We start from the raw sequence: 10473 nt of genomic DNA on the forward strand, positions 1-10473 counted from the left end.
TTTCCACCATGATTTGAGATTTCATCTGAGAACAAGAGAGGCCGATGGGCCATCTCGGAAATTGGAAGACAGAAGTGGCTATTAAGATATTAAGATGTCTTGTAAGTGTTGAGGACCCTGTTAAGGTTGATAATAAAGTGCTTATACTGATGTATTCTGATGGCTATTCAGTGTTCCCCAGCTGTGTTCTGATGGCATGGAGAAAACAAATGTTTTGATTTAAAATTTAGGGCATTGGCATTTAGTTATGCCTCAGTAGGTATTTGAATAAAATGAATCCAAGCTTGCAGTGCAGTGACTATAGCAAAAACCTGATGGAGGGGAGAAACTGGACAGGTCAGGGCATCACAAGTATCAGTAAGGCAGAAGATTATTAGCAGGAGAAGAGGTAGATCAAGCAAGCTAAAGTTTGTGGTGGGAGAGTGGGTTTATGTGTACACATATATTTACATAATTGGGATCATGCCCACTATATCGTTTGTAACTTATCACTAAAAATTCTTTGAACATATTTTCATGGCTGAAAGATTCCACCATGTGGATGTATTTAACCATTTCCCCTTTATGACTATTCCCCATTTTTGTAATTCTAAATAATGCTGTGATAGACATTCCTGTACATAAATTTAAGAACCACTAAAAAACAAAAAAAAAATTTTTTTCAGTAACCCAATGATTTACTTTCAAATATACAAACCCGTAGGCTAAGGAAGGTAAGGAGAATCCAAAGCAATCAACATCAAATCCCAGTAGACTTCCACCTTAAATATGTTTCCAATACTGACACTTTTGGTGTGGTAGTGCCTTAGGTTTAAGTACAGATTTTTCTTAACTATGCAATATATTTGGTCTGGTCACTGAATTTTCCTTGATTATTTTTATGTATGTTGCAAGAACATTCACTTACCATATAGCTCTCCTGCAGTTTGCTTTGCAAATCTAGAAATATACAGTATTGGATAAGTACAGAGGTAACAGGATTAATACCATCTAGATAAGTTATGATGAAAACGTTCAGACTGGATTTTAAAAAGCGTCTCTTAATTATTGCACAGATGATAGGAAAGTAAGCCCCACAGTCTCTCCAAATAGATTTTGCCTGTAGGGACACAGTAAGTCTGACAACAGACCGATTTTCCTGAGAGGGCTGTGTAGGTGTTGACTTTGTGAGCAAAGCCACATTTTGTTCTATAAAAGCAGTATACCATACGTTTTTAAATGAGCATTGTTCTCACATGAGAAAGTCTCATCAATTTGCTGAAAAACATCCTGGTATAAAGGAAAACAGATTCTTATTAACCTATGCAAATGACTATATTGTCATGAAAAGGGAATTAGTAAGATTTTCTGATCTCGGGGGAAATCAGTCAGAATCTGGTATTAGTTTAAAATTTTTTTATTTCATTCCATGAAAGCAGAGTTTATGAACTGGTAAGAAAAGTATCAGAAGAAAGAGAAAAGTCTTCTCCATAGAACCAGAAAAGAAAATATTAAAACAACATCAACATTATTCCAAGCAAATAACCATAATAAAATTCTGCTCATGAGTTAATTCATATTATGGAATTAACTCTTGTTCTGAGATGCATCTTGGTTGAACAGCTTGCTTTCATGAAACTGCTTCTAGATAAAAAGGGCCCTGGAAATCCTGGCTCAGTCCACTTTTGGAGTCTGAAACTTGTCTAAGAGTTGCAAGCTCAGAAACCTGTATCCCCAAAGTCTCAGTGAAGCCTGTGTCCAAGAGTAGATTCTTTGAAGTGGCAATAGTTTAAAAGATCTTGTATGGTTATTTTCCACGAGGCTCTGAGAATGTCATCGTGTGTGTGTGTGTGTGTGTGTGTGTGTGTGTGTGTGTGCGTGTGCATGTAAGACAGAAATTTGGTCATGTTGCAAATAACAGAACTTTCAGTTAAGTATCAGAATAAAACTAAAACTATTGAGAAGTCAGAACCCCCCACCTTTGCTACATAAATAACTGCTTATGCGCCCCACCCTAACCGCTTTCATTTCGCTTCTGTAAAACCGCTTATGCGCCCCACCCTAGCCGGAAAGTCCCCAGCCGCTACGCAACCCGGGCCCCGAGTTGCATCAGCCGCTTCGCAACCCGGGCTCCGAGTTGCATCAGCCGAAAGAAACTTCATTTCCCAAGCTTCCCCGGGACGAAATTACCCACAACCCCAACCACCACCGAGCAGAGAGCCTATCGCCAGCCTGTATGCAAATGTAACTCAAAATGGTATAAAAGACCTGTAACCCCGTTTATCGGGGCTCTCCCGCTTTCCAACACTGGGGAGCCCTGGTGCACCAGTAAAGACTCTCTGCCGACGTCGGAGTGCCGTGTGGTTCTTTGCGCCAACTCTCATTCCATAGGGCCTAGGAGCTTGGCTCCTAACATTTGGTGCGTTGGCCGGGAAACCGAGGGAAGGCAAGAGAGCCCCGGCCCCGTCGGTGGATGACTCTCGGCCCGGGCCACTGACGGACTGACTGAAGACAGACTTCTGTGCCTTTGTCTACACACAGGTATTGTGTTCTATGTTTTGTCTCTGAACTGTGAATTCTGAGGCCGGCCGGCCACCTCCGTAGGAGTGTTGAAGGAGGACAGACGTGTCCTGAACCTTCACACCCCAGCCCCGAGGGACGCCTCGGTGGTGTTTGTAGGGGAGAACTGACAAGTTCGTCAGACTCCCCAAATCCGTAGGCAGGCCTCCCCTGCCATCTGAATCTGAATACTGGCCGCGGCTCCTTGGTTGTTGTCTAGTCTGTGTTGTCTGGTCTGTGTCAACATTGTAGTCATCTTTGTGTATGTGTATGTAAGTGTGCTGGTGTGGACGCGTGGACAGGACAGGACGACACAGCCATGGGACAGACATTGACTACTCCTCTAACTTTGACTCTGACTCATTTCTCGGACGTCCAAGCAAGAGCTCACAATCTTTCCCTTGAGGTTCGGAAAGGTCGATGGCGAACTTATTGTTCATCAGAGTGGCCCACCCTATCCGTAGGGTGGCCCCGGGACGGGACTTTTGACCTCTCTATTATATTACAGGTTAAGACGAAGGTAATGGATCCCGGACCACAAGGTCATCCAGATCAAGTAGCCTATATCCTCACTTGGGAGGATCTCATTCGGAATCCTCCGGCATGGGTGAAACCCTTCCTCCCTTCCTGCCCCCTATCTCAATCTACCCTTCTTCCCCTGAAAACCTCAAAAGACCGTGCCTCAACCCAAGCTTCAGACCCGCCCAAACCAGTTCTTCCTGATGAGTCCCAAAAGGACCCTCTTCTCCTAGACGCTTTGTCCTCGCCGCCCCACAACCCCCTCTTACAGCCTCCACCCTATAATCCGCCCCTGGCCCCCGCCTTGACCCCGGTGGCCCCTACTTCCCCTCCTGCCTCCAGTTCCTCCTCCCCCTCCCCAATTTCTTCCCCCGCCTCCGTCTCCGGCGATCAGACGACCCGAACGGCCCTCCCACTTGGCAATCTTCCCTGTTTCCTCTCCGGACTGTCAACCGGACTATCCAGTATTGGCCATTTTCTGCATCTGATCTTTACTCATAACCCTTCCTTTTCCCAAGAACCCCAGGCCCTAACCTCACTGATAGAATCTATCTTCCTCACACACCAGCCCACCTGGGACGACTGCCAGCAGCTCCTACAGGTCCTTTTGACTACAGAGGAAAGGCAACGAGTTCTCCTGGAGGCCCGGAAAAATGTGCCGGGGCCTGGAGGCTTTCCAACCCAGCTCCCCAACGAAATAGATGAGGGGTTTCCCCTCACCCGCCCGGACTGGGACTATGAAACGGCTCCAGGTAGGGAGAGTCTCCGAATCTATCGCCAGGCTCTGTTGGCGGGTCTCAAGGGGGCAGGGAAACGGCCCACCAATTTGGCCAAGGTAAGGACCATAATTCAAGGAAAAGAGGAAAGCCCCGCAGCCTTTATGGAACGGCTTCTAGAGGGGTTTCGGATGTATACTCCATTTAACCCCGAAGCTCCAGAACATAAGGCTACAGTGGCCATGTCGTTCATAGATCAGGCAGCATCCAATATAAAAGGAAAACTCCAAAGGTTGGATGGGATCCAAACCTATGAGTTACAGGAACTAGTTAGGGAGGCAGAAAAGGTATATAACAAGAGGGAGACTCCAGAGGAAAAGGAGGCTAGGCTAGCAAAAGAGCAGGAAGCACGGGAGGAACGAAGAGATCGAAAGAGAGATAAACATCTAACAAAAATCCTGGCAGCTGTAGTGACAGAAAATAGAACAGGAAAGTCAGGGGAAACGAAGAGGCGGCCCAAAATAGAAAAAGACCAATGTGCCTATTGCAAAGAGCGCGGGCACTGAATCAAAGACTGCCCTAAGCGCCCTAGAGACTCAAAGAAATCTACCCCCGTACTCACCTTGGGCGAAGAGAGCGAGTAGGGACGTCAGGGCTCTGGAGCCCCCCCCCGAGCCCCGGCTAACTTTATCTGTAGGGGGGCATCCCACCACCTTCCTGGTGGACACAGGAGCTCAGCACTCGGTCCTAACCAAGGCAAACGGGCCTCTGTCCTCTCGTACCTCTTGGGTTCAAGGAGCGACAGGAAGAAAAATTCACAAATGGACTAACTACCGTACGGTTGATTTAGGGCAAGGGACAGTGACACACTCTTTTCTGGTAGTACCCGAATGCCCATACCCCCTTTTAGGACGAGACCTCCTAACCAAGCTTGGAGTTCAGATCCATTTCTCCAAAGCGGGGGCCCAAGTGCTAAACCGGGATGGCCAGCCTATCCAAGTCTTAACTGTGTCCTTACAAGACGAACACAGACTTTTTGAAACCCCGGTCACCACTAACCTCCTCGAAGCCTGGCTGCAGGACTTTCCCCAGGCCTGGGCAGAAACGGGAGGGCTCGGTCGAGCCAAATGCCAGGCCCCAATCATAATTGACCTAAAGCCCACGGCAATGCCTGTGTCTATCAGGCAATATCCCATGAGCAAGGAAGCTCATATGGGCATTCAGCCACACATTACCAGATTTCTAGAGCTTGGGGTCCTGCGACCTTGCCGCTCACCTTGGAATACCCCTCTCTTACCAGTGAGAAAACCTGGTACTCGGGACTACAGGCCTGTCCAAGACTTAAGGGAGGTCAACAAAAGGACTATGGATATCCATCCTACGGTCCCCAATCCCTATAACTTGCTCAGCACCCTGAGCCCAGACCGTACCTGGTACACAGTACTGGACCTAAAAGATGCATTCTTTTGCTTACCCTTGGCCCCCCAGAGCCAGGAACTGTTTGCTTTCGAATGGAGGGACCCTAAAAGAGGAATCTCAGGCCAATTAACCTGGACCCGCTTACCCCAAGGGTTTAAAAACTCCCCCACTCTCTTTGATGAGGCTCTTCACAGGGACCTAACTGACTTCCAGACTCAACATCCAGAAGTAACTCTACTCCAATATGTGGATGACCTTCTTCTGGCCGCCCCCACAAAAGAAGCCTGCATACTAGGTACCAGACATCTGCTCCGGGAATTAGGAGAAAAAGGATACCGGGCATCCGCCAAGAAGGCCCAGATTTGCCAAACCAAGGTAACCTACCTGGGGTACATACTGAGTGAGGGGAAAAGATGGCTCACCCCTGGGCGAATAGAAACTGTGGCTCGCATTCCGCCACCCCAGAGCCCCAGAGAGGTACGTGAATTCCTGGGAACTGCTGGGTTCTGTCGCTTATGGATACCTGGGTTCGCTGAGCTAGCCGCCCCCCTCTATGCCCTCACGAAAGAGAGTGCACCCTTCACCTGGCAGGAAAAACATCAGTCAGCCTTTGAGGCCCTAAAAGAGGCCCTCCTTTCCGCCCCGGCTCTCGGGTTGCCAGACACCTCCAAGCCCTTTACCCTCTTCATAGACGAGAAACAAGGAATTGCCAAAGGAGTTCTAACCCAAAAACTAGGGCCCTGGAAGAGACCAGTAGCATACCTGTCCAAAAAGTTGGACCCTGTGGCAGCGGGGTGGCCCCCATGTCTTCGTATCATGGCAGCCACTGCTATGCTGGTCAAGGACTCTGCCAAATTAACCCTTGGACAGCCACTAACTGTTATCACCCCGCATGCTTTAGAGGCCGTAGTGCGGCAGCCACCGGACCGATGGATAACCAACGCACGCCTAACTCACTACCAGGCCCTCCTACTGGACACAGACCGCATCCAATTTGGACCTCCGGTTACCTTGAACCCTGCCACATTGCTACCGGCACCGGAAGACCAACAGAGCGCACACGATTGCCGGCAAGTACTGGCTGAGACCCATGGGACACGGGAAGATCTTAAAGATCAAGAGCTCCCAGATGCGGATCACTCTTGGTATACGGACGGGAGCAGTTACATCGACTCAGGTACCCGGAGGGCGGGAGCAGCGGTAGTAGATGGCCACCACATCATATGGGCACAATCACTACCTCCTGGCACGTCTGCCCAAAAGGCTGAGCTGATAGCGCTCACCAAGGCCCTAGAGCTATCCGATGGGAAAAAGGCTAACATATACACAGATAGCCGATATGCCTTTGCAACGGCTCATACACATAAAAGTATTTATGAAAGAAGGGGCCTACTAACCTCAGAAGGAAAAGAAATTAAAAACAAAGCTGAAATCATTGCATTATTAAAGGCCCTTTTTCTTCCTCGAAGAGTAGCCATAATTCATTGCCCCGGGCATCAGAAAGGACAAGGCCCAATTGCAACAGGAAATAGACAGGCAGACCAAGTAGCCAGGCAAGTCGCTGTGGCAGAAACGTTGACCTTGACCACAAAACTTGAAGAAACCGATCTTACGACCAACAAATATGCTTACACCCCAGAAGACCAGGAAGAGGCAAAGGCCATAGGGGCTATACTGAATCAGGACACTAAAGACTGGGAAAAAAAAAGGAAAGATAGTCCTTCCCCGAAAGGAAGCCCTGGCAATGATCCAACAAATGCACGCCTGGACACATTTAAGTAATCGGAAGCTGAAGTCACTGATTGAAAAAACTGACTTCTTAATCCCTAAGGCAGGCACCCTCATAGAACAGGTGACCTCCGCCTGTAAGGTCTGTCAACAGGTAAACGCTGGGGCTACCCGAGTGCCAGAAGGAAAACGGACTCGTGGTAACCGCCCAGGAGTCTATTAGGAAATAGACTTTACTGAAGTAAAGCCTCACTATGCGGGGTATAAGTACTTATTAGTGTTTGTAGACACCTTTTCAGGATGGGTAGAAGCCTACCCCACCCGACAAGAAACGGCACACGTGGTAGCCAAGAAGATTTTAGAAGAAATCTTCCCCAGATTTGGACTTCCCAAGGTAATCGGGTCAGATAACGGGCCGGCCTTCGTTTCCCAGGTAAGTCAGGGGCTCGCCAGGACACTGGGGATTAATTGGAAATTACACTGTGCATATAGGCCCCAGAGCTCAGGACAAGTAGAAAGAATGAATAGAACAATAAAAGAGACCCTTACTAAATTGACCTTAGAGACTGGCTTAAAAGATTGGAGACGCCTCCTATCTATGGCTTTGTTAAGAGCCAGAAATACGCCCAACCGTTTCGGGCTCACCCCATATGAAATCCTTTATGGGGGACCCCCCCCTTTGTCAACCTTGCTCAATTCCTTCTCCCCCTCCGATCCTAAGACTGATTTACAAGCCCGACTAAAAGGGCTGCAAGCGGTGCAGGCCCAAATCTGGACACCCCTAGCCGAATTGTACCGGCCAGGACATCCACAAACTAGCCACCCATTTCAGGTGGGGGACTCCGTGTACGTCCGACGGCACCGCTCTCAAGGATTAGAGCCTCGTTGGAAGGGACCTTACATCGTCCTGCTGACCACGCCCACCGCCATAAAGGTTGACGGGATCGCCGCCTGGATTCACGCATCGCACGCCAAGGCAGCCCCAAAAACCCCTGGACCAGAGACTCCCAAAACCTGGAAGCTCCGCCGTTCGGAGAACCCTCTTAAGATAAGACTCTCCCGTGTCTGACTGCTAATCCACCTTGTCCCTGTACTAACCCAAAATGAAACTCCCAGCAGGAATGGCCATTTTATGTAGCCTAATAATAGTTCGGGCAGGGTTTGACGACCCCCGCAAGGCTAGAACAAATTCATAAGGCTATGCATCCTGAACTTCAATACCACCCCTTAGCCCTGCCCAAAGTCAGAGATGACCTTAGCCTTGATGCACGGACTTTCGATATCCTGAATACCACTTTTGGGTTACTCCAGATGTCCAATTTTAGCTTTGCCCAAGATTGTTGGCTCTGTTTAAAACTAGGTACCCCTACCCCTCTTGCGATACCCACTCCCTCTTTAACCTACTCCCTAGCAGACTCCCTAGCAAATGCCTCCTGTCAGATTATACCTCCCCTCTTGGTTCAACCGATGCAGTTCTCCAACTCGTCCTGTTTATCTTCCCCTTTCATTAATGATACAGAACAAATAGACTTAGGTGCAGTCACCTTTACTAACTGCACCTCTGTAACCAATGTCAGTAGTCCTCTATGTGCCCTAAACGGGTCAGTCTTCCTCTGTGGAAATAACATGGCATACACCTATTTACCCCAAAACTGGACAGGGCTTTGCGTCCAAGCCTCCCTCCTCCCCGACATAGACATCATCCCGGGAGATGAGCCAGTCCCCATTCCTGCCTTTGATCATTATATACGTAGACCTAAACGAGCTGTACAGTTCATCCCTTTACTAGCTGGACTGGGAATCACCGCAGCATTCACCACCGGAGCTACAGGCCTAGGTGTCTCCGTCACCCAGTATACAAAATTATCCCATCAGTTAATATCTGATGTCCAAGTCTTATCCGGTACCATACAAGATTTACAAGACCAGGTAGACTCGTTAGCTGAAGTAGTTCTCCAAAATAGGAGGGGACTGGACCTACTAACGGCAGAACAAGGAGGAATTTGTTTAGCCTTACAAGAAAAATGCTGTTTTTATGCTAACAAGTCAGGAATTGTTAGAGACAAAATAAGAACCCTACAAGAAGAATTACAAAAACGCAGGGAAAGCCTGGCATCCAACCCTCTCTGGACCGGGCTGCAGGGCTTTCTTCCGTACCTCCTACCTCTCCTGGGACCCCTACTCACCCTCCTACTCATACTAACCATTGGGCCATGCGTTTTCAGTCGCCTCATGGCCTTCATTAATGATAGACTTAATGTTGTACATGCCATGGTGCTGGCCCAGCAATACCAAGCACTCAAAGCTGAGGAAGAAGCTCAGGATTGAGCTTCCGGGACAAAAGCAGGGGGGAATGAGAAGTCAGAACCCCCCACCTTTGCTACATAAATAACTGCTTATGCGCCCCACCCTAACCGCTTTCATTTCGCTTCTGTAAAACCGCTTATGCGCCCCACCCTAGCCGGAAAGTCCCCAGCCGCTACGCAACCCGGGCCCCGAGTTGCATCAGCCGCTTCGCAACCCGGGCTCCGAGTTGCATCAGCCGAAAGAAACTTCATTTCCCAAGCTTCCCCGGGACGAAATTACCCACAACCCCAACCACCACCGAGCAGAGAGCCTATCGCCAGCCTGTATGCAAATGTAACTCAAAATGGTATAAAAGACCTGTAACCCCGTTTATCGGGGCTCTCCCGCTTTCCAACACTGGGGAGCCCTGGTGCACCAGTAAAGACTCTCTGCCGACGTCGGAGTGCCGTGTGGTTCTTTGCGCCAACTCTCATTCCATAGGGCCTAGGAGCTTGGCTCCTAACACTATCTGCAGATGATAAAACTGCATGGCTGTGGTTTATATATTACTGATTATTTTCCAGTATGTCTAATGAGGGATAATAACAAGAATAATGCAACAAAGAATTTTTGTTTCTGTGGCACATGTAACAAAGATTATATAAAGTTATTTAAAAATGGAATATCTCTAAGGATAATGATCAACTACGATTTCAAAGACATCACTATACTTTGTATTTGGATGGGTATAATTTTGATGGAGGCAAATATATTGAGATATATAATAGTCTTGAAACATTTTTTTTAATACCAAGTATATCAGAAAGAGACTCAGCAATACTAAAGTGTCCCTAGATATTTGTACTTTTATAAAACTTCATGGTAAATCTGATGTGCTTCCACAGTTGAAAGCCAGTGGCCTAGAAGATACTACATTCAAATTAAAACAGTCAGGATGTGTCCAAGTAAATATTTTACATAATAACTGAAATTATCACTGAGAACACTATACTATTGTGTCTAATATCATCTAAGAAATGGCAAGACTCATAAATACAGTATAAAAACAGACTATTTCTTGGGGCACCCGGGTGGCTCAGTCAGTGAAATATCTGACTTCAACTCTTGTCACGATCTCGTGGTTCGTGAGTTCGAGCCCTGCGTCTGGCTCTGTGCTGACAGAGCGGAGCCTGGAGCCTGCTTTGAGTTCTGTGTCTCCCTCTCTCCACCCCTCCCCTGCTCACACTCACTCTCAAAAATAAATAGA

At 47.9% G+C, this 10473-nt stretch overlaps 2 protein-coding genes across 2 annotated transcripts; both read left to right on the forward strand.

Annotated features, from left to right (window-relative positions):
* Positions 1-2526: 2526 nt before the first annotated feature.
* LOC123383972 lies at positions 2527-7989 on the forward strand. The gene is given in 6 exon segments (XM_045052631.1): positions 2527-4432; positions 4434-6889; positions 6891-7273; positions 7276-7304; positions 7499-7526; positions 7577-7989. Coding segments are annotated over 6 exon segments (4884 nt in total). The 5' UTR covers positions 2527-2857.
* Positions 7990-8120: 131 nt separating this feature from the next.
* Positions 8121-9597, forward strand: LOC123383865 (syncytin-1-like). The gene has a single exon (XM_045052319.1). It carries the CDS (start codon positions 8121-8123, stop codon positions 9246-9248), a length of 1128 nt encoding a protein of 375 aa, XP_044908254.1. The 3' UTR covers positions 9249-9597.
* Positions 9598-10473: the final 876 nt, after the last annotated feature.

This window comes from Felis catus, chromosome A2 (genome assembly GCF_018350175.1).
Source record: "Felis catus isolate Fca126 chromosome A2, F.catus_Fca126_mat1.0, whole genome shotgun sequence".
Classification (NCBI taxonomy): Eukaryota; Metazoa; Chordata; class Mammalia; order Carnivora; family Felidae; genus Felis; species Felis catus.

Excerpts from the sequence above, each read along its gene's own strand:
- LOC123383865 (XM_045052319.1), top strand. The coding sequence starts at position 8,121 with ATGCATCCTGAACTTCAATACCACCCCTTAGCCCTGCCCAAAGTCAGA.